The sequence below is a fragment of the Primulina huaijiensis genome, unplaced genomic scaffold (assembly GCF_012295235.1).
Source record: "Primulina huaijiensis isolate GDHJ02 unplaced genomic scaffold, ASM1229523v2 scaffold5913, whole genome shotgun sequence".
Lineage (NCBI taxonomy): Eukaryota > Viridiplantae > Streptophyta > Magnoliopsida > Lamiales > Gesneriaceae > Primulina > Primulina huaijiensis.
In genome coordinates, this window is record NW_027360836.1 from 643292 (window position 1) to 666994 (window position 23703).

The window sequence follows — 23703 nt, forward strand, 5'->3', positions numbered from 1 at the left end:
TGATACTCACGGGAAATTTCGGGTCCGATTCCAACGAGCGTCACTAGTTCAGACGTGGGCTTTAAGATCACCCTAAGCCTGAAATCAAGAATAAGACCGTTAGAAGGGGGCCAGGAGGGTGTCCTGGCGTAGCCCCTCCGACGCTCAAGTCAGAGACTGAGGATATATGAGGAGAGCAGCTAAGGGTGTTGCTGAAAATAATATAGTAAATAATTCAACTGGACGCTCAAACCTGGTATTTATAGGAGAATACCTGGGCTGCTCATGGGCCCTTCACCTGTGGGCTCTATAGATGGGCCGGGAGTTTGGGCCTGATCTTGATGGGTTCATCCCTGGGGTATCACCAGTCTCGGGTGGGGGCGAGGGCGAGGCTTCGATACTTTCGGCTGGCAGGCGAGGGCGTAGGACGCACGGGCGGCCGAGCAAGGGAGGTGCACGCTCGGGCGAGGCGTGGGCAGGGTGATGAAGCAAGTGCGTTGAGCATAGGCGGGAGAGAGCTGCAGAATCGCAACTTGATTTGTTTCCAAATTTTTGGAGACTGACAGATGGCGGGAAGAAAATGCACAACTTGCACCCGGTAACCCGAGAACAGCACAATTAATCGAACTTTGAACCTACGATTCAGTTCGACTCGGGAGGAGGAGACTGGTGATACCCCAGGGATGAACCCATCAAGATCAGGCCCAAACTCCCGGCCCATCTATAGAGCCCACAGGTGAAGGGCCCATGAGCAGCCCAGGTATTCTCCTATAAATACCAGGTTTGAGCGTCCAGTTGAATTATTCACTATATTGTTTTCAGCAACACCCTTAGCTGCTCTCCTCATATATCCTCAGTCTCTGACTTGAGCGTCGGAGGGGCTACGCCAGGACACCCTCCTGGCCCCCTTCTAACGGTCTTATTCTTGATTTCAGGCTTAGGGTGATCTTAAAGCCCACGTCTGAACTAGTGACGCTCGTTGGAATCGGACCCGAAATTTCCCGTGAGTATCATATATATATATATATATATATATATTATTATAAAGACAGAAAGCGAGACAATGCTTTGACTTTACATTAACCAAGAGACATGTGTTTCCATTAGTCGATGTCGCAATGCATTATGCAAATCTTCCCTTCCAATCCTTTTTATTTTTATATTATATATTTCTATTCCTTAAATACGTCCAGTATTTGCCCATCGAGATGAAATTAATATTTCTAAGAAAAAAGTTATGGATATATTTCCATTTTTGAAGGATATATGTGGCTAACTAAATCCCACGAACTAAAGATTTTTACAAATTCTGCGTGAAAAATATGTTCAACTGTGACGTATCTAATGAGAAGCAGAAGGAGACAAGGTTCAGTGATGAGCAAATACGAAGTCTAGAAGAGGTGTTTGAGTCAGAGACCAAACTGGAGCCAGGAAACAAGATGAAACTGGCTAAACAATTAGGACTGCAGCCACGACAGATCGCGATATGGTTTCAAAACAAGAGAGCACGATGGAAATCGAAGACCATCGAGAAAGATTATGGCCTCTTATTAGCTGATTACAAAAATTTATCTTCCCTGTTTGAGGCTTTAAAGAAAGAGAAGCAGTCCTTACTTTTCCAGGTACTATACTCCACGTTCTATTTTTGAAATCCAATCAGACGTACGGTAACGGTGGTATCCCATGTCTAATTTTCGATTTATAACCTTCTTGAACAGCTGCAGAAGCTGAAGAATGAGACGATGGGAAAGTTCGAAGAGAATTTATGTCAGTCTCAAATTCAAGAAACGGCACCGAGGAACACCAGCATCGATTTTCTGGCGAATAATACTCCAAGTAAATATATGCAGGGAATTGTATCAGACGATGATCATAGCAGCAGCGTGGAAAAGGTTGGTCCATTGGGGTTTGACGAAGTGAAAGATTATCAGTTTCTGAATTCTGCAATGGCTGAGGTGCTGGATGTTTCCCCTACATCACCACTTGAAGATTTGGGCAGTCTTGAGACTGATGATCATATGATGAATCAGGTTACTAAAAATACTGATCAATGGTGGTTCTGATCTTGATTTGACTAAATCAAGTTACATATATGGGAGATGATTGTGAATTAGAATAATAAGCAGATTTTGTTACTTCGTGTTTATATATAATAATGTGGCAAGGTGTTATCTTTCACTGGCAATTGACAAGTTTGATAGCTAGTTACGAAGGGAAGATAACTAATGAAATAAATATTCTTTAATTAGTTTTTAATATTGTGAAATTAATATATCGAATTTTGTCAGTAATAAGATTTCCTAGAGGATTGATATCTATAATAAGATATGTTAGAATATTGACATCTATGATAAGATATCTAGATATTATATTATTGTTCAATAGAGTTTATTTCCTAATAAAGTTTTTGTTTCTAAATTTGCGTAAGACTCTACACGATGAATAAAATCTAAGGCAAATGAAATCTATAAATAAGAGATAATTGCTGCTGGATGCGTATGATTTTTTTAGTTGAAAGAGAGCAGCGAACTTTCGCAAGAAATTAAATTGGAGAGTTAATAAAGAGTTCAAACCAAAGCGTATTGTTGTGTTGTCGTGAAGTGTTGGAGATATTTGAAAACAACGCTCATGTAAAGTGTTGGTTGAAGAGTTATTTGTGACTCCGAGTTTCGGTAACACAGTTGTTGCAAAAATCTCCCAATCTTTGCATATTTCAACATTTCTCAATCTATGCATTTGGTCGATTTCTCGGTATATCAAGGGTTACTCTTGCGTTCTTGAATACCCCTCTTATTGCTTTGAAGGCTATGTCATCCTAGTGCTGCTAAATGGATATCCTGCCTGCGTGAATGATGAATCAGGGATAGAACAAAATTATGTGTAATACATTATAAGTCCAATCATACTGATAATACATTATAAGTCCAATCATACTTCCAAAATTAAAGGTTTTGATTTTAATGAAAATACAGATTCATAAATTATATTGTAAGAAAGTGGAATTTTAAAAAAAAATACTCTCGAAATAACAAAAAATGTATACGTAGTTAACTTAATTTACATTCATGTATGTAAGCAGCTTATGTAAAAGTCAAGGTTCTAAAAAGCGTGAAGCGCTCCGAAGCGCGGATGTCGAGCTCAAAACTTTTCAAGCTTAAGCGAGATTAACACATGCTTAAGTGTGAAAAAACGTTTTTTTATCTTTAGTGTAATTGTAATTATCTCAAACCAATAAATAGATAAAATAATACATAAATATGATAAATTTGAGTATGATGCATTAATTCTCATATTTATAAAAACATAAAAATCTCAAAATTACAGTATTTATTTGTTTTTGCAACTAGATCACATTAAAAATTCCTAAATATTTGTCAAATCATTGTCAGACACGCTTAATCATAATTAAAATTTAAAAATAAACATCTAAATTATAAACTTAATTTATTATTTAAAAATAAAATACATACCTTCAAAATAAAAAAATTTAAAAATAACATATGTGATTAATTTTGCTTAAATACGCTTAATTAAACGTCTTAATTACGTTTAATTCAGTCAAACCGTTTTTTCCACTTCTCTCCGAAACGGGACATTTTTGTCGAGCTTCAAGCTTAAACGTGCTTAAGCAGGCTTTTTAAAACACTGGTAAAAGTATTTTTTTTAATTTACATTTAGTCATCTAAAAAAATGAAAATATATAAAATGATAATTTGCTTTAAAATAATAATACGACAAAAGTAACATAAAAGTTTTATTAGGAGTCAGGACAGAACTTTTGTATTTTTGTTTTGGTCCCCTTTCAGTATCAACCCTAATCAGCCACCGGCAGGAAAGGGAACGAAATATGTGGGGATCACACTGAAATGAAAGACCACATGAACGCAGCTTCCCCCATAATCCATAGGCTCCCCCACCACCGCCACAGCCATTGCCGCAGCCTCATTTCTCCGGTGATAATTTGCCTGCTTGTAACTTTATTTTTGGTGGGACTTTGCGTCTCTACATTCATCCTCATAGTTATTCACAATGCCGTCTTCTTCATGCTCCTCCTCTGCATCTCAACTCTCGTCGCCGCTTTCCTGCTCTGGAATTCCCGAAACGGCGCCGTGTCACGTTTCCTCCATTCTTTCCCAGATTCCGATCTCGCCACCGCCACTCATGGCCAGCTCGTCAAGGTTACAGGGGTATGAAATAAAATGTGGAATTTTATGAAAAACTGCATTGTTTTCTGATTGCGGGTTCGTATGGTGGGATGCAAGAATGCATTTTTATGTGTATTTGAGGCGGCTATGAATTGGTTTTAGTTTAAAGCAATCCTTTTTTAAGAAGGATTTTGAGGCTAAAGTTAATTTCTACTCTCATATGTGAATTGCACTGTATCTGAAAACAGGTGGTCTCCTGCGGGACTGTTTGCTTAGAATCTTCATATGAAAAGGTTACTCAATGCGCCTACACATCTGCCGTGTTGTACGAGTGCTCCCATGTCGCGGGATTGGTATTCCCATGGAGACTAGCTTATTCAGAGGTATTTTTCTTCACCAACTCCTGCGATTTGCTTCTGTTCTCATATCCAAAAAATGCAATTTATGATTTCATATTTGCCCATTTCTGGCAGAGGCTCTCAACTGATTTCTACATAACTGACCTAAAGTCTGGCATCAGAGCTCTTGTGAAAGCTGGCCCTGATTCTAAACTTATTCCTTTGATCTGTGAGAGTACACTAATTCAAACAACCCCAAAATGCAGAGATCTGTCCTCCAGCTTTAGAAAGTGGCTAAGCGAGAGAAATTTATCAGGTGAAGCCCGTTTGCTGCGCCTGGAAGAAGGGTAAAGCTTCGATTGTCGGCTTGGTTTTTTCTCTACTAAACAACACGTACATATACTAATGAATATATCCAGAACCTAGATCTTGAAAGGTTTTCCATCAATGGGATAATGGATTGGCGTCTGACTACAATTTTACTTGCATTTGATAGATACGTGAAAGAAGGCAGCACGGTGAACGTGATGGGAATACTCAGTATAAATAATCGTGTTCCGAAGATTGTTCACCCACAGGAAATACTCTCCACGGGATGTCTGTGGCAAAAACTGCATCTTCCCATGGACATGGAAGGTCTCATAATCGGAATCTCCAAAACAGTATGTTGTCAAGGGAGTAAATGACAGTCAGACAGGAAATCAAGTTTGCCTACCTGACCATTTATAAGCTCTCTCCTGTGTAGCTCTATAGAAACCTGTTCTATTTTCTCGAAGAACTAGCTAATGCCCAACCTCATTTTTGTCGTCAATTATTGCATCGCAACTTGCAAGTTTCAAGCCTTTAGTTTCTTCCAAAGAAGAATAAATCGAAAAACAATTTATGCACAGATTAATTAAGCTAAAAAACTCTTCATATTTTTAGCAATTTTTGGGCAACACCACAGACGAGCTTGGGAAAATAAACATAATTAATCAGTGATTGTATTATGGATACATGTGTCTAAAATTTCCCGATAATAAAGAAACAACTATTGGTCCATGCAGGTGCAACACAAACAGTTCAAAATTAATATAATTCCTTGTAGCAAGACAACAGCGACATGAAAATTCACATGCCATCTCCTCACGAAACCAAATGCATAAGCATGTCTACTTGATCTTCTTCTTTGGCCTCAACTGCGTAGTAAAATGAAATCTTTATCAAGCAGAATATTCTACCGATTCAATGGATATCTATCTAATTAATAAAAAAGTAATAATTATGGAATCAATGCATCCGAACTTGCCTGGTTGCTATGTCCACATTTCTTTTTTCTGCAATTAACAGCACGAGGGTGCAAACGAGCATAACATCTGAAACAAAAAATCACATGAATCTCCAGTTAAAGTTCAAGACATACTGAAAATTGATATGTCCGCACTACGCTCATTCACATCAAGGCATCAAATACTTAAAAGCCCACATTGACTAATCCTAATTTGAAGAAGTTCATGCCAATTTTATGATTCTACAAAAAATGATGAAATTTTAATCCTACTTCTAGACAGAGAACTGACTGGAACACATGGTTTCACTGCATATAACTTGTCAATTTATGTACAACGTCAACTAAAAAATTAAAAATGAATTTCTGAACATTTACGATTTGTAGAGTAAGTTTTTACTGGGCATCTGTTCCAGAACTTTTTTCACAATTATGGAAACTTTAGGTGAGTGCATAGCCTTTGCTTGATTATGGAATTGAGGTATGTAGGATAAACATACTGAACAAGTGGGTCAGGGTTTAATACCCTCTCAGAAAGATAGAATCAGCTGACCGAGTTCGGTATTATGGGTGTTTAGGCATAAATAAAATTATTTAAGTTCTTTAGTATTCGACTTAAATGAGGGTTGATAGAGATAAAGTGGAGTTTGAGCCAATACTATGCCATTTTCAATTATAAATTATATATATGTTTAGGTTAGCATAGTTTTATGGCTTGTAAGATTCTAGTTGAATGACGTGTTACAAAATTTTCTTCATCTAGAGTCGTATCCCTTGGTAATCCTTCACGCAACAAGGCACATGCTTTCGCTTATGTCTCACTAGTAGGTTCTACAATACACATGCGCCTAATGAGACTAATAACAATGATCTGAGCTCCAATTCAAGAAAAAATTATTAAAATTCTTCCAAATGAGCTTAATTTGGTTTTTTATGGCTTATATAATGTCAGCACTGCAAATACATTTTTTCTTCTAAAAGCACCTAAAGTTAGTGACAATTTTGAAATGAACTGTAGCCTAGAGAAATCCTTAGATGGGGGGAGCAGATTCCAGACTTTAAAGGGTTGACATCTTAAAATGTTTTGCAGAGTAGCACAAAACTGATAGAAGGTTATATAAAGAGAACAAATGTTCATGTAACGATAATAATAACAATATCCAACAAATATAAATGTAAAGAGAGAAAACACAAAATCAGTGACTACTAAAATACCACAGGCAGATGAGAGAATTCACCATATCAACCACAGACCCCAAAAAATTCTCATAATTAAAACTGCACCTACCTAGCTTTTCAGGGCACACTCACCCTAAATAATTTTATAAAGAAATATTGTTCAATAATATGTCACCTAAGACACAACAATGAAGTTCTAAACTGAGTAAATGTCCTTCCTATTTCCGAATACTGAATCACAATTCATTATCTACCCAAGAAGGCAAGTAACAGAAGATGATAAAATTAACGCTTCATACAAATTAATCAATTAATTCAATATCAATACTCAACAGGAGTACCTTACATCACAAAATATCCATCGCATTTGCTATGATTTTATCCATATTTGAGCACATATTATCTCAAAAATGTTAGCTTTAAACAAGAGTACATGAAGAAAATAAAGAACACATTCACAATCTTACTTGCGGCAAATCATCTTGTCCTGATTGTATTTCCTCGCCAAAGCCATCAACGACGGTTCGATGATCCCGCCACGGAGCCTCAAAACCAAATGCAATGTCGATTCTGACCAAAACGAAAATTTTCAATCCAGCAACGAATCGTTTAATATAGAAAGTATAAAGTCCAACAGAATCAATTGACAGACAAAGCTAACCACCTTTCTGAATATTGTAATCAGCAAGTGTGCGGCCATCTTCTAGCTGCTTTCCAGCAAAAATCAACCTCTGCTGATCCGGAGGAATTCCTATAAAGGATCGGCAATCAATATCAAATCATAAAAAAAAAAGCCTTGGGTACATAGGTGATTGAAAGAAAGAGTGATCAATACCTTCCTTGTCCTGAATTTTAGCCTTCACATTATCGATGGTGTCACTGGATTCAACTTCGAGCGTTATAGTCTTCCCGGTTAGGGTCTTGACGAAGATCTGCATTCTTTCAGCTGAGTAACCGCCGCCGCTGAATGGAATTTGATCGATGGAAGCGTATCAATTACGAGATTTATCATTTATATACGCGGGCTAAGAATTAGGGTTTTGATTATTGGTCTGCCAAAATAACTTGAATTTGTTAGTGGGCTTTATAACAAGAGGCTTCGCTTACTTGTTTGGGCTTTCCTTTAATGAGAATATTATATGCCACATCGCAAATATTACAAATTATTAGTTAATTATAAATTAAAATATTATTTTAAAAATAAAATAAATATATGATTGAATTGAATATTATATATACATTATTATTTAATTTTATAATTACCATTCTTACCCTACTAAAACCTCCTCAGGTCACTCCATATTTTACATAGAAAAAAATCTAAACAAAACTTTTCTTTAAAATAGAGCAACTCTTCTAAATTAAAAATAATTTCGTATTAATTGTTTAATATTATTTGGTCAAATTAAAAACAATAATAAAACATACAACGCGTGTAAATCTTTGAGTAAATCTCTTGTGAGACAGTCTCACGAATTTTTATCTGTGAGATGAGTCAATCCTACCGATATTCACAATAAAAAGTAATACTCTTAGCATAAAAGTAATAATTTTTCATGGATGACTCAAATAAGAGATTCGGTCCACGAAATTGATCTGTGATACCGTCACACAAGAGTTTTTGTGTACATCTTTTACTAGTATATAATTAAGATTCGTGCTGTTTTACTGAAGTGGTAAATTAAATATAAATTAATCTTACAAAAAATTATTAAAATGAATTATAAATAAATCAAAATAATCTGCAAATTACGTTAGCTAAATTAAACAAAATCCATGCTTTCATATACTTTTTTTCATTCAAGAAATATCATTTTTTTTCAGAATTGCTGATATGACACTATATACGTCAGCGTCACATCAAATCTACATCGTAAAAATGATTAAATTTTTCAATAAAATAAATATAAAGCACTTATAAAACTAAAATTCGACAACATAAAGAATCAAAAGTGGAAAAAAAAAAAAAACAGTGACATTGATATTAAAAGTGATTCTCGAGGAACCCTCAGCTTTAAAACATAAAATGTACATGTTTTTTCCTATTTTTTTTATCCAAACATATAAACTTGACTTCGTTTTATTTAAGAAATAATCATTCATGTACTATGTTAATTAATATTGACATATCTTTTCAAATCATCATATCATATCTGGTCTATCTAAAATCCTAAATTTAATATGGCAAAAACTTGTGTGAGACGGTCTCACGGGTCGTATTTGTGAGACGAATATTTTATTTGGGTCATACATGAAAAATTATTACTTTTATGTTAAGAGTATTACTTTTTATTGTGAATATGGGTAGGGTTGACCCGTCTCACAGATTAAGATTCGTGAGACGGTCTCACATGAGACCACTCCATTTAATATATATAAACCCTAATGTAAAAAACAAAACAAAAAAATGGCTATTGGAATAGTTATTTTAATTAATTCTCAACAAAATTCTACATTTAAAAATTCCCGTACGGTTAGTAATTTTTTAATATTCTCACACAAAATCTCATCACCGGAAAAAATTTACACAAAAATCTATTTCATTGGCACATAATTTATAAATAGTTTCATCCGTTATGTCATTTTTAAAATTTAAATTTATGAGTTTAATGTAAGATAATTGCTTGGTTTATAAATAATCCTTACGCTCTCGTATATAATCTTCTTAATTTACAACTATTTAAGTCAAATTAAAGAATGATAATAAAGTATAAAAACGAAGCTATTTTAGTCCAAGAATAATAAGACCAATAATCTATCTTTCATATCTAGCATTAATCTATAACGTCCCCAAATATTATATTATATTAATATTTAAAAGCAGAAAAAAAAAAAGGAGTTCATAAGTTCAAAGGACCACGGAAGAGAACTCGAATCTATTCTTCACCACAATGTTCAATTAAAAGATTCAAATTTCGAGAAGGAAAAATTCGAGCCAAGAATCTTGACACCCTCTCCACCCACCCAAGAAATCAGCCATAAAGAGAACTTTTTTAGATTATGGCATCAAATCCAATCATCCTTCGATTTGATCTCCTTTCTCTTCTCCTTTTTTTTTCATCTCTAAAAAAAATAAAGAAAGAAAAGATAAAAAAAACGAGTGGGTTAGGCGACAGCTGGTCTAATATNTGGGTTAATATCATATTATTTTAAAATTATTCAAAATATACATTTAAATTTTTTAAAAAAAAAATTAGACCACCCCAGCTAAAGCCCATGTATGCATGCATGTGGCTCCGCCACTGGGTGCATGGAACTTATGTACAAAATAGACCAAAAAACATGACATCCTCAGCATTATTTTCTTTATATGTAAGTAGACGTCCACATGCACGCGTAGAAAGTTCTAGCTTCGAGCCTTTATCCATATATATCGTTGATTAAGGAAAAAGATTTTAAACTATGTATATATAACAACTGACAAATAAAATCTACCAAAATTTCAAAATAGTATATGCATGTATTTCAATTATATATCCCATTAAATATTGATCATTGACAACGGAAAGATACATGTAACAAGTACAAGAGTTCATAATGTATCGAAGATCATTTGATAGGACATGTATGTCGTTTTAGCTAAGTATGAATAATTCGTTCGGTATAGATCAATTCATTTAACCAAAAACCAAAGTTATAATTAATGGGATACATTACGAGTACGAGCAAGAATGCATGCATGATTCAGAAAATCTGTCTATGACTAGTCGTCATTGTTTTTTATCAAATCGACAAGCTAAAAAGTTTCCCATCACATGGATTTAATTTGTCACCATAATTAAGTTAAGACTCCAACATTTCAAATCATTGCAGAATTATTACACACACAGACATATATANGATGAATGCATGCATATTAAAAAAAATTGGTTAAATACTTTTTTGGTGAATTCGAGAGATTATATTAAAATTTTAAACTATAAAAACATTTTTTCTGTCATGAGTGACATCATAATTTAATTTAAAAGTTCAAAATATATAAAAAGATAAAAAATGTATTTCATTAGGATATGGAAGATAGATAATTAATATGCAAATTTACTAAAATGGGTTTAATGACATATTTATTAAACAAAAAATAGAATGTTTTGTAATTTGAAAATTGGTATTTTTTGTTTTATTAAAAACAGATCATGACACCAACGTTAGTTACTCTAGGTGTCTCAAATTTAATAATAATACTAGTTACTATGCACACGCGATGCGTGTGTGTACAATATTTTTTATTATTATCGATTGACTAAAGTGAAATTTGACAAATTATGGAGGGACTAAATTGATATTTGAATTGTTGAAATAAAAATAAAAATGTGTGTTGAAATTAAAAAAAAAAAAAAACAAAAAACAAAAGTGTAATATTAATATCATATAAGAGTAAAATTGAAAAAAAAAAGTTGGTGTCCTTTCTAGGTAGTTATTATCATGTCCTCATACTTAATATAATAGTATAGATATATATATGCGGTGTTCACATAAATGCTCACAGTAAGTGTTGAAAAGATCAATTATATATGTGTAATAATTACATTCGAAAACGTGCTCGAATATCTGAATACATCATCACTTAACTTTATTTTTATTGGACCATGTATTCCTTTAAATTGCCAAAGATGAGAATATTTGAAAGATTTCTTGTAGATTGATTATTTCCCCATCGAAGACCAATCAAGGCATCAAAGATTGATAGATCTAGTTCGATCGATAATAAGGAGTGATTCTAAATGACAGATGCAATTGGATAACAAGCTGTGGCAAAGATGTAAGCATATGTAAACATTTTATTGGATACATAGAGAGTGCTTATTATTTATTTGATTCAGATTTTTTTTTATGAAATGTATTGAACTTAAATCAATCCAAAATTAAGTAAGATCGAATTTATAATCAGGAAATTTCTCCCTTATTCATTATAATCAGGATTAGAAGACTGTATGGAAGAACTTTTGCTTATTTTCTAAAGATTATTTTGAAGTGGGTGAGAAACAAAAGTAGGAAGCTGGAAGTGTTTGGAAATATAATTCTAAATTTATTACAAACTAAAGTTCTAAAATTATATAGAAATGTATTATATATATTTTTAAAATTAATATCTGCAATAAAGTATGATTGAAATTTTATAAATTTCATTTGAAACTCTCAAAAACTCATATGTATAAATAAAATTTAACATATTAAAAATCTCCAAAAATATTTATAAAAATCGATAGAAAATATAGAATATGATAAATTATTTAAGGATACAAATGTCAAATTGTAATTTTAAACTATTAACAAAAAAAAGAAGCAAATAAAACATATCAAACTTGTTTCTAGATTTTGGTAAAAAAATCATAGAAGTTAAAGCAGAAATTAATATTAATAAATATCTCAAAGCACTTCTAGCCAACTAGAAGCCAAGAAATGCATCCTAAAAGCTATCTCAAACACTTTCTGTGTATGCATAATGCACATATATATATATATATGATGGCTCAAATGGATTGGATGCTTTATACTTTACCATTTTTATTTAAGTAGAAAGAGACCTATTCGAAAGAAATTTCTATATTACTCGATTCAAGCTTTTTCCCCGCACTACTTTCAAAATCAATCCTATGCTTGATTGGATCATCATTCTATAGCATACGAATTTAAAGATACTGTTGGGGGCATTGTCTTTAATTAAGAACTTATTCCAGTCATAGATATGGGTTTCATATATATTCCTAAATCAAGAAAAACTGTGAAATGCCATATCATAAAAATTACGGTATAAAATTATAAACCAACCAAGATCCTAGAATTAAGACGATGTCTTGGATTCGACACTCAATTTTAATAAAATAACCCTCTTCTCTCCCAAATCTTTTTTTTTTTTTTTTGGTATTATTGCAGTTCATCATATCCATGATATTGAAATAAATTGGTAGGTAGCTTCCTCAACCTCGCTTGCTTACAAAATTTTTTTATCAATATGAATGAATACCAATTAAGTTTAGAAAGATCTAGTGATCAAGCTAGTGGATCAATTAAATTTTGGTATTCCTTTTTCAACTTTCTGGCCGGAGAAGAATTTCGAGGAACTAAACTTGCTAAAATTCAATTGGGTCGAACATGGATGCCATTTCAGCCACTAGGACGAGTGCCTAGTGAAAAATCCAAGTGACCTCACGGATTTAGTTTGACCACAACGAATCATGGTTAATTATTCCGACAAAATCATGTGTGAGAAGATCTCATGGGTCGTATTTTGTGAGACAGATATCTTATTCTGGTCATCCATGAAAAAGTATTACTTTTTATGCTAAGAGTATTAATTTTTATTGTAAATATCGTTAGGGTTGACCCGTCTCACAGATAAAGATTCGTGAGACCGTCTCACAAGAAACCTACTCAATTATTCGGACCACACACAATGTAATTAACATCAGTACCATTAATTTAATCACTCCAACCAGCACGCAATTTATTGTCATTAGGTCGTTCTTTAATTTAATCACTCTTTTAATATAAACCCGTACACTAGTTAACTAACTTTTTAACCATTGTTGCATTTCCCAATTCCCCCTATTTGCCAGGGTTAGTCTGTTTAATGCTCTAATATAATTAATTACCTGATTGACTCAACATGTGTAATTAGTTGTTTAACTTCCACTGCATATATAATTAAAAATTGAAGTGCAATTTTCAGTTGCCGGTGTTTTTGTAATTACAAAAAATGGAAATTAAATATGAAAAATAATTGTTTTCCAAATTTAATTCGGAATATACTCGCACAAAGTAATTTCTAAATCTCGTTCCCTATATAAACCAGGATATGCATAGCCTATTTCAAGCCATTAAACCCAATTTGCTGAATATATAATAAATACATAATGATGAAAACAGATGTCGAAAGCCTCTGGTTTTTCGCTTTCGCGGCTTCAAAATGCGAATCCCTCACCCCTTCCACCGTCGTGATCATCGCATTTCTCTTCCTTCTTTCATGCCTCATCCTTAACCTGGTTATTTGGGCTCACCCCGGAGGCCCCGCATGGGCAAAATACAAATGGAGGAACCCCACATCATCAAAATCTCGGTCTATTCCTGGTCCAAAAGGGTTTCCTGTTATAGGCAGCATGAATATGATGACAGGTCTAGCCCACCATAAAATAGCTGCTGCAGCTGAAGCTTGTGGAGGAAAACGTCTCATGGCTTTCAGCCTCGGCGACACGCGGGCGATAGTCACCTGCAATCATGAGGTCGCAAAAGAAATTTTGAACAGCACAACGTTCGCCGATCGTCCGGTGAATGCAACGGCATATAACTTGATGTTCAGCCGCTCTATCGGCTTCGCGCCTTATGGCGTTTATTGGCAGACCCTGAGGAAAATAGCTTCGACCCATCTCTTCTCCCCCAAACAAATCAAAGCATCTGAGCATCAACGTCTGGAGATATCAAACGAGATGGTATCTGTATTTGCTTCAAACAAAGACGGTTTTCGCGTCAAGAATGTGCTGAAACTCGCTTCGCTTAACAACATGATGTGCTCTGTATTTGGATGGAGGTACGGACTCGATTCAGTCAACTCGGAGACGGAGGAATTGAGGTTTTTGGTCGATGAAGGATACGATTTACTAGGAAAAGTGAACTGGGCTGATCATCTCTCCTTCTTGACGGATTTCGACGTGCAAAAAATCCGGTTGAGGTGCTCCAGGCTGGTGCCACGGGTGAGCAAGTTCGTGGGCCGGATTGTGGCTGAGCACAAGGCAGAAACTAGCACGCGTAACCGTGATCTCGTAGATGTTTTGCTTTCTCTCGAGGGGACTGATAGATTGTCGGAGGCAGACATGATCGCCGTTCTTTGGGTACCATGAGCTTTATTTAATTTTAATTTGGCTGCACTTCATCAACTATATTTATTTAAATTATAAGACAGAATGAAAATTTTTACTTTATTTTATCACATAAGTATTTGAAAAATTACTAATTTTTGAGTTTGAATGGTTTTATTATATAATCATAACTAAACTTACTACAGTAGATCGTTAGTAGTCTACTACTCTGTTATTTTACGGTACTATATACATTAGTCATTTTCGTATATCCTGATTTATTTTTTCACGGGCCATAAAAAAATGTCCTTTTTGGGGTTAGTTATCATGATAAGAATATATCTTATTAGCCGCAAATGAAACATCTTCACCAGCATATATATCTTCCTATTTCGGCTTGAAAGCAACCGTTGCTTTGTTTCATATGCTCGAAAAGTAAACCTACGAGCAGTTAAACAAATTTAGTACGTTCACTAAATAAATAGTTTACTTGACCAGCCACACTATTTTCAAAAAAGGCACTTGCTTAATTAGTAACTTTGTCAAGGTTCGAGAAAAAATTTCTGCTTTTGTCTAGTTTTTTTTTTTGGTTATCTTTATTCGCCAGAGCAAATCAATGACTAGATTCTATCTACAAACAGTTGGTTACTTTGCTATTAAAAAATATAGCATAGAGCAATTAATTATCTCTGCTATTTATAATTTTTTTCCCCTTAAAATTACTTGATGTAGGAAATGATATTTAGGGGGACTGATACTGTTGCAGTCTTGATAGAATGGATATTAGCAAGATTGGTGTTGCACCCTGATGTGCAATCAAAGGTTCATGAGGAGTTGGACAAGGTTGTGGGCAGGTCGCGCACGGTAACGGAGTCGGACTTGACAGAGCTTGTGTACTTAACGGCGGTGATCAAGGAAGTGTTGAGGCTTCATCCACCGGGCCCACTTCTTTCTTGGTCCCGTTTGTCCATAAGGGACTCCGCGGTGGATGGCTATCACGTGCCTGCGGGAACCACAGCGATTGTAAATATGTGGGCCATTACGAGGGACCCACAAGTGTGGGACGATCCCTTGAGTTTTAAGCCCGAGAGATTTATGGAGGGGGAATCGTTCTCGGTGATGGGATCGGATCTGAGGCTAGCACCATTTGGGTCTGGTCGGAGGTCGTGCCCGGGTAAAACACTTGGCATGACTACGGTGAATTTCTGGGTGGCTAAGCTCTTGCATGAATTGGAGCTTGTGCCCTGTGGTCCAGGAGTAGATTTGTCGGAGGTGTTGAGGCTGTCTTGTGAAATGGTTAACCCACTGGAGATGAGAGTCAACCTCAGATGCTGAATATAGCAGCTGGATCCTGATCTGTATAAGTAGCAGAATTATGTAAGTTTATGAATAACATAAAAAGTAGTTGATGTCNCCGTCAATTAATTGTAGCTAGAAAAAGACATAACCACACGGAATTTACTCTTAAAATAATAGAAATATTGGTGAACGTCGAAGACATATGTACGTGTGTTTCTTTCGTGGTTTTACCCTATGTGGGGGTCCAGCTTACATATTTTTGAACAAATGAATAGTGAAAATTTGACCCGAGAATTAATGTTTTTTTTAATAAAAGAAAATTATATAATTTAATTGCAGATACGTTAAACAAATCGCATGCATTTTAATAAAACAAAAAATATGTAGAAGGTTAATAAAATGAGCAGGTAGTGTAGGTGTGCGTCACCACTAATTGAAAGTCTTAAACGCATTCATCTGATTATGCCCTTTCCTTGTCTCTTCACTCCACGGATTTTTCATTTATTAATAATAATTTCCAGACAGGAAGGAGCCAGAAAATTTCACAGGAGATGGCGAAAGTACGTTATTGTTATTCTTCAAAAAAACACTATCAAAATAATTATTAATAATAAAAGAATTTTTTATTGAACATTTGTGTATGTGGGTTTGGAGGGCTGGTAGTTTTTTTTTATTAAAAAAAATTGAATTATTAAATTGACTAAACTTGTATTTAAGAATTCGTGGAACTGTGAGGAGTTTTGACTAAATTAAAAACGGCGCAGGATGCTAAAATTATTAAAATTAAAAAAAAAATTCTTAATGAAATAGTTCTCTGTATCCAGACCTATTTTTTTCTGACGATGCTAATAGATAATTAAAGGACAAGAAATGAATCTTCGAGCGACGTTTTGTTTTAGTTTTAACCGTTTGAAAACTCTTTTATGGAAAAATATTTAAGAAATGTTTTTGGGAAATATAATATGTTTGATATTATATATGAGAAGATGATTTCTATTCTATTCTGTTTCTGAAATTATATATGTAGACTTTTATTTGATAATAGTATTCAATTATATATATAATTTTTAATTATTTCAAAATTTAGGATACTTAATTAATGCATAATATTATAATAAAATATTTTTTAAAAAATGATATAAATTTGAATTAAGTGCATATTGATCATGATATTATTGATGAGATTTATTATTGATGAAAATACAGAAAATGAAAATGAGTAAAAGTAAAAATATTTTCACTTTTTTTTGTTTGAGTAGTTCACATCGAACTTTAGCCATTTTCAGGCTAATTCCAAAGTTTTAAATGTTTAGGTAATTCTCAATTTAGTCTTTTCTTCTTTTCAGTATCCTAATTTAGTTATTTTTTTTTAAAGAAAATTTACCCTATTCAGTCATATTCTCATATTACCCATGTTTTCTATTTTTTTTTAGTGACATTGCTATATCTATCGAGTCTGTCCGAAAGCTTGCTACGCAAAGTTTTAAGCCTATATACCATAGATTTTTTATGGTTCATCATACGTCCGTATAATAAATTAAATATTTTACCTCTTCGACTGGAGTGTTATCGGGTCGTATCTATAGGGTTTTAAATAATGCTCTTCACATCTTAACCATACAGTCGCAATAGATAGTTCATGAAGTAAATCCCTTCAATAGCAATTAGCGCAACACTATATCATTTCTTATCTCATAGTGTACAATAAATACGTTTAATTTTGAAAATAACACATGAGATGAAATAAACCTTGATTACAAATATGTGTTCCGCAAAACTTGTAGTTTTTCTTGTCATATTATTAAACAGAAAAGATTCATTCATATAATTTTGATAAAACTTAAAAAACACTTGACATTATCTATCTCCGTGAGACAGACCCATAATCCACATGCTCGTCAAGTATGCCATCTTCATTGAGTGATTGATATGAATCCTCGTACGCAAGAAAAGCAAACACGATGAATTGGAATCACGCCCTCAATTCAATGACGAACAAGGAATCCGTGTTGTCCCGATCTTTTGAAACAAGTATGATTTTGTGATATTGTCACCTCTAAGCTATGAACTTAGCAACAAATATTCACGACTGAAACAATTGAAAAATCAAACGAACCTTTAAAGAACTTGTCTTTGACAATCCGTATGAAATCAATTGACAAACGCCACAAAGAACAAATCCTTGATAAATTTGATTTTGATGAACAAAGCAAAAAGCCTTGAAAATGTTGAGAGAAAACTCAAATATGTTGTATAAACTCAATGATAATTGTTTACGATGAACAAAATTAGTGTATATATTGTTTACAAATCTAAAAGGTATTAAAATCTAGTTACCTAATAAACTTTGATTATAAACAAGGTAAAGATAAAATATTCCGCAAGTGGGCGCGCTCGGGCGCGAGATTGTACCGCTCGGGCGCGGGGTGCTTTGGACTGGGTGCACTCGGGCGGTAAGATGTTACCGCTTGGGCGCAGATTGTTCTTGAATTCACCATCTTGTACAGTAAATGTGGCGCTCGAATTTCATCGCTCGGTCGCAGAGGTTTATGTCTTCCTCTTTATTTAACACTTTGACAACGATCCAATGGCCCTTAAGCTCATTTCCATGCATCACGAATTCTTCGAGGCTTGGAACCTTGCTTTCAAGCTCTTCTCGATTGCTCATGAGTCTATGCAATGCTTCCTTAAACCTCCTTCCAATCATTTGCACGCTATGCCCGGCCATATTCATATCAGTGATGAAACGAGAGGTACCTGTTTTATTTTCTGGCTTATCCTTCATGAACTTGAAAATATTTACGGCTAGTCTCCTTAGCTCAATGAAATGAAAGGCTTCGTGTGAGCTTTTTCCGGCTACTTCTGATGTTATACTAAAAAAATAATATTTTCAAAATATTTGCCTTGGACAAATAATCATTGTTTGTTTATGTTTCGTGAACAACTTCTTTGGTCCACTTAGATAGTGTTGAAATCTCTGGGAAGTTGGATGATGTAGTATAAACTGAGCAAGAGCCTTAAATTCATAACATGCTTTGACTTCCTTATGATAGGAATTAGGTTTCATCCATATCCTATGATAATTTCCTACTATATCAACTCACTATGATATCACTTTAATGGTCCAATATAATAATTTCTTAATAAACTATAATCAAGGGTAGTTTAGACATTTTTTGAAAATATTTATGTTTGAAGCAAATTTCTTGAAGCATAAAGGACTGATTTGAGATAGTTGAAAGAAAAGAGATTGAATTGAGGTTTTGCTAAAGTCAAATTGGGTTTTTGACCCATTTTCATACATATATATATATTTCTTGAAAAAGTTTTAAGTTTTACGGATCCTTAATAAAATTATAATCCTGCGACTTAGGAAGAGTATACATCATGAAACTGTTTTAAAAAGTATGCAGATTAATTATATATGCATCCCAACTGAAAAGAAGCATGGAAAGAGCTACGGAGCTATTAAAAACAATATATACCAGTGGAATATATATTTAATATTTTCATATATGACACACACACACACATATATAGGGAAAGACATGGAAAGAGACTTCCCACCTCTCCCCGGTGCTTTGTCTTCGAACCCTGGACTCCAGTTGGGACATCGAAACGTACACACACACACACACAATGTTGACTACATTATCCCGTTTTATTATGCATATTTGGATAAGTTCATGTTCTATATAATTATCTTATACAACTATTTTATGCCGGTTTCAGTCCCCTTCATGGGTTTGGAGGCTAAATTTAAAACTGCGCTCAAGTAATGCTCATTGCGCCACTAAGCATGTTTATATTAACACTAATCCGTTGATAACTACGAGTCGAAAATAGATTTACGATAGAATAATTGTTTGTGAATCAGTTTGAGAAAAAAGTGCTTACAAGCTTAATTTTTAGTAAAATTACAATATCTTTAAACTAGTTTTGATAAGTACTTGTCCGTCCACCAATGAGTTGTCACTCAAGTATATGATGTGATTAAACTTATACAATATATGAGTGTCACGTTGGACTCGGAGATAGACATGCATGGTGGATGAACAACATATCAAAACTAATATTTAATCTATGTAATACTTATCTCTTTTAATTATTTAATTGTTTTTTTTACTGATCACACTATCAACAATTTTTTACATGAATTATAATTATAATTACATTACAGCTGGGTATAAAACTTAGATAAAATGGGGAGAGGTTTGATATCAACTTCAGGTGGATGTCACTCTAACTTGACATTACTAACACTTAGAAAAATTTTAAAAATTAACATCACATATAGCAAAACACTGGGAATAAAAAATAAAAAAAAAAAAAAAAACCAAATCCATTGCAGTACGGTCACGCCAAGGAAATATTTAAGCTGCAGTGTTTAACGAGTAGAACACACTAATGATTTAACCACAATATTACAATCCCTTTCACAAAAATAGCACACACAGATGGAGAACTTCGGATCCTCACGTACATATGTTACTCAAGCTCCATTGGCAGCTGCAACCTATANGTCTGATTGATTCGATAGTAGGGACATACAAAAGAAAACGTGAAGCACATGAGCTGTGCCCAGCCATTGTCCATCTTCTTTATACCAAAAAAAATGGTATTCATTATGGAACAGTGATCAGCATTGTGAGAGATAACACCACCTCAACTTTTTCTTTTTTACAAACTTTTCGAGTTGTGGCCGATTCATTGTCACGAAAGAACATAAGGTTGTAATTGGATTTAGATTATATATAATTTTATTATTTACAATGAAAAAATATATCAAATCTTGAATCTATATATTACTTATTTATACATTTTAATCCATGGAAACGAACATTTCTATATCTTTCTTCGAGTATAAGCCACATGTTTGTTTATAAATTGGCTTCGACTTTTCTTGATCATTATTTCTAACACGAGTAAGAATTATTTTAGCAGTGGCCTTGTTAATTTCTATTTGGAATCATGTCCTTTATGCTTGTTATTCCGCGGGACCCAATGGCTAGATCCAATTTTTTCGGGATTTATTTAATTATTAAATTCCATTTTTGATTCAATTTATTAGATCGTAAATAATCTGGTAGGAAACAAATTAGATTTGACGATGGAGGGAATTGAAGCCCAATTTGGATTGGAAAGGTATTAAAGAGCTAAGACGTACATAGACTTGTGATACCCTTGTCCCACATCGAAAAAATCAAATATTTAAAATGAGTTTATAATGGCTTACAATGGACTTCTATAGCAACTTGGGTTAATCATTTTCGTAAAAGCGATGACGAATACGAAGTAATTGCTATAGGAGCCCATTGTGCAGTCACGCAGCCGCGGGCCCGGTCTCGGGGCGTGACAAGACTAGTTTCGAACCTAAGTCCAATTTGGATTGGAAAGGAATTAAAGAGCTAAGATGTGTGATGCTCCGGAAATAAGAGGCAAACCTACCTATGACAACGTATAAAATTAATATAATGGAATAACATCTACTTCGACCGAAACGTCTTTAGTGGTATAGTAGTTTGAATCAATGTTTTCATAACCGGATCATTGATCGAATCTGTTTATTTTAAAAATGGTTCAATCGAAATAACCGACAATCGGACCAGAAAACCGTTGTATTATATAAAATAATAATATAATATAGTAAATAATATATTTTAAATTCTTAATATCTTAAATATAATTATTTTAAACTTTCGGGACTGTTTGAAAACACTGGTATAAACTTTTCTCAATAGTGAAGAGGTGTTGGTTTGATTTTACGTTGTTAGAATATTATAGACGAAAATACTTGATGTATATAAATTTAATAGTATATTAGAGAACATATATATGCTAAACATCAAAATCCAGAGTCAAATTACTCGATTTGCCAAGTGACTTAACTAACTACGTTGAAATTAATGATAAAACCATAAAGAATAAATTATATAGAAAGTCGCACCTTGAGTAATTGGAAGGAGTGGGACTGATTCATTAACCTTGGGGATGTACTCCATGTTGCTCTCGTTTACTTCCTTGTTAACCGGATGGATCTTTCTCTTCAACATTTTCCTCATCAACTAATTACAAATGAAATTAAACACCATTAATATTGTATAATCCAAACTCATTTTATTGAAACAACCAAATTAAGCCGATAAATTATAAACGTCAACTACCATAAAATATAATATATTTGATTGTGTTTTTATTCTTAATATAGTATATTTAATCATGCATTTAATGACGAGTTTTTAATCAATTTCGTGGCTAATTTGCGAATTACTCGGTGCAATTTGTGGATAGGGCGAGCATCCTTGGAGTCTCTAGCAAGCAGCAGTTTCTTAGCAAAGGCGAGGCGGCCATGGCTCTGTTTCTTTGAGCTTGCTTTCTCTTCCATTAATTCGTGTAATTTCTGCTTTTTCTGCAACTCATCATCATCCCAATGATCAGCGGAGAGCAGGTCTGCAAGTGTGATCCTGTCCTTCTTCTTGTCCGCGTCCACATCCCTCTCATGCTCCTCCATCACCATCATCACGTGATCGAAATCTTTGTTTCCATTCGTCTTAATGTAATCTGCCGCGGGATCATACTGCTGGAGCAACGCTTCGTAATCGTGTGCATAAACTGCGTACATTAATGGATTCGCCTCTTCTTCTTCTTCTTCGTCTTCGTCGTCTACTTCTTCCTCCTCGGAATCTGTGATGCTTTCATCATTTTCAGCCCATTCGAGTTCTTCGGATTCATGGCCTTGATCATCAACGTGAAACTCAAGATCACGATCATAATCTTGTTCATCAACTTCAGCAGCATATTTAGTCAATGGATCGTATCCAAAAGTCCCTATAGTTAAAATCCCTCCTTTCCAGCAACCAAACACGGAATCAACAAACGCATTGTTATCGACCAGAAACTGATTAGCATCACCACTTTCATCAGAAATAGCATTAGTACTCTTTGCATTTTGAGCTGCCGATCCATCTGTCGGTTTTCCACATGAAAAAAATCTTTTTTAAATCATCATGCATCAATAGATCCAAGAGAGCAAATAAATTAAACAGGGTACATTACCTTTGAGCTTGCGGTGAACCCAGTTGAAGATCTACATATATATAAATTTTAAAAAAAGAAATTAGAAAGAAAAAATGCAAGCATATGAAGTAGGATAAAATTAACTTGTACGATGGAGATATTGTCTGATAAAAGAACTAAGAAGAAGTACTACTTGCCTTCATTTTTCTCCGGAGATTTTGGGTAACTGAATGAAATTGAAGCTATGGTGAAGGTGGTGGCGAAACATATTAAGTGGCAAGTGGAGTCGCAGAGATGGAGCGGGCGTACAAATGGCTGCCACGTTTCACAAATAGATGGCCCGCTAGGATAGTGTTGTTTTGGAGACTCTTGTTGGCTTCTCTACGTGTGGCCTTCGATGGATCCTAAATAGTGAGACTTCACAAACATACCCTCATGTTATGCATGTACCATCCTTAAAACTGGGTCACTTGCTTGCTAGCTTTGCTTTTGAATCAGAAATATTTTTGTACCAAATTACAACCAAATCATTATATAGGATTATTACACCGATGATGACGGGAGTGGAGCGATCGAACGACCACTGAAACAAACATAAGCCATTCAACTGATTAACAATGTCAGTCAGAGGTTTGTAGACAGTGTTAGGCAAGTGGAGGGACCCACGCAAATAAAATATTCAGAAT

The 23703-nt window shown here is 34.2% G+C and overlaps 5 protein-coding genes across 6 annotated transcripts; 3 read left to right on the plus strand and 2 right to left on the minus strand.

Annotated features, from left to right (window-relative positions):
• Positions 1-1256: 1256 nt before the first annotated feature.
• LOC140970440 (homeobox-leucine zipper protein ATHB-7-like) lies at positions 1257-2157 on the plus strand. Its single transcript, XM_073432205.1, has 2 exons — positions 1257-1601; positions 1698-2157. Exons 1-2 carry the CDS (start codon positions 1302-1304, stop codon positions 2040-2042), a joined length of 645 nt encoding a protein of 214 aa, XP_073288306.1. The 5' UTR covers positions 1257-1301; the 3' UTR covers positions 2043-2157.
• A 1609-nt stretch (positions 2158-3766) lies between these two features.
• On the plus strand, positions 3767-5323 carry LOC140970454 (uncharacterized membrane protein At1g16860-like). Its single transcript, XM_073432216.1, has 4 exons — positions 3767-4166; positions 4373-4507; positions 4598-4809; positions 4959-5323. The coding sequence occupies exons 1-4, from the start codon at positions 3846-3848 to the stop codon at positions 5146-5148; spliced, it is 858 nt and encodes a 285-aa protein (XP_073288317.1). The 5' UTR covers positions 3767-3845; the 3' UTR covers positions 5149-5323.
• Positions 5324-5410: 87 nt separating this feature from the next.
• Positions 5411-7969, minus strand: LOC140970455 (ubiquitin-ribosomal protein eL40 fusion protein). The gene is made up of 5 exons (XM_073432217.1): positions 7744-7969; positions 7573-7659; positions 7376-7478; positions 5751-5817; positions 5411-5640 (listed from the first exon to the last, which is right to left on the minus strand). The coding sequence occupies exons 1-5, from the start codon at positions 7844-7846 to the stop codon at positions 5614-5616; spliced, it is 387 nt and encodes a 128-aa protein (XP_073288318.1). The 5' UTR covers positions 7847-7969; the 3' UTR covers positions 5411-5613.
• Positions 7970-13745: 5776 nt separating this feature from the next.
• Positions 13746-16108, plus strand: LOC140970374 (cytochrome P450 78A3-like). The gene is made up of 2 exons (XM_073432050.1): positions 13746-14734; positions 15434-16108. Exons 1-2 carry the CDS (start codon positions 13763-13765, stop codon positions 16034-16036), a joined length of 1575 nt encoding a protein of 524 aa, XP_073288151.1. The 5' UTR covers positions 13746-13762; the 3' UTR covers positions 16037-16108.
• A 4148-nt stretch (positions 16109-20256) lies between these two features.
• On the minus strand, positions 20257-23687 carry LOC140970427 (protein TILLER ANGLE CONTROL 1-like). 2 transcript variants are annotated; one of them, XM_073432187.1, is made up of 5 exons: positions 23215-23687; positions 23057-23087; positions 22272-22966; positions 21948-22065; positions 20257-20516 (listed from the first exon to the last, which is right to left on the minus strand). In XM_073432187.1, exons 1-5 carry the CDS (start codon positions 23218-23220, stop codon positions 20476-20478), a joined length of 891 nt encoding a protein of 296 aa, XP_073288288.1. In that variant the 5' UTR covers positions 23221-23687; the 3' UTR covers positions 20257-20475. The 2 variants fall into 2 exon arrangements, with proteins under 2 accessions (XP_073288288.1, XP_073288289.1); XM_073432188.1 differs by having other exon boundaries at positions 20263-20509; positions 23215-23685.
• Between the last annotated feature and the right edge of the window lie 16 nt (positions 23688-23703).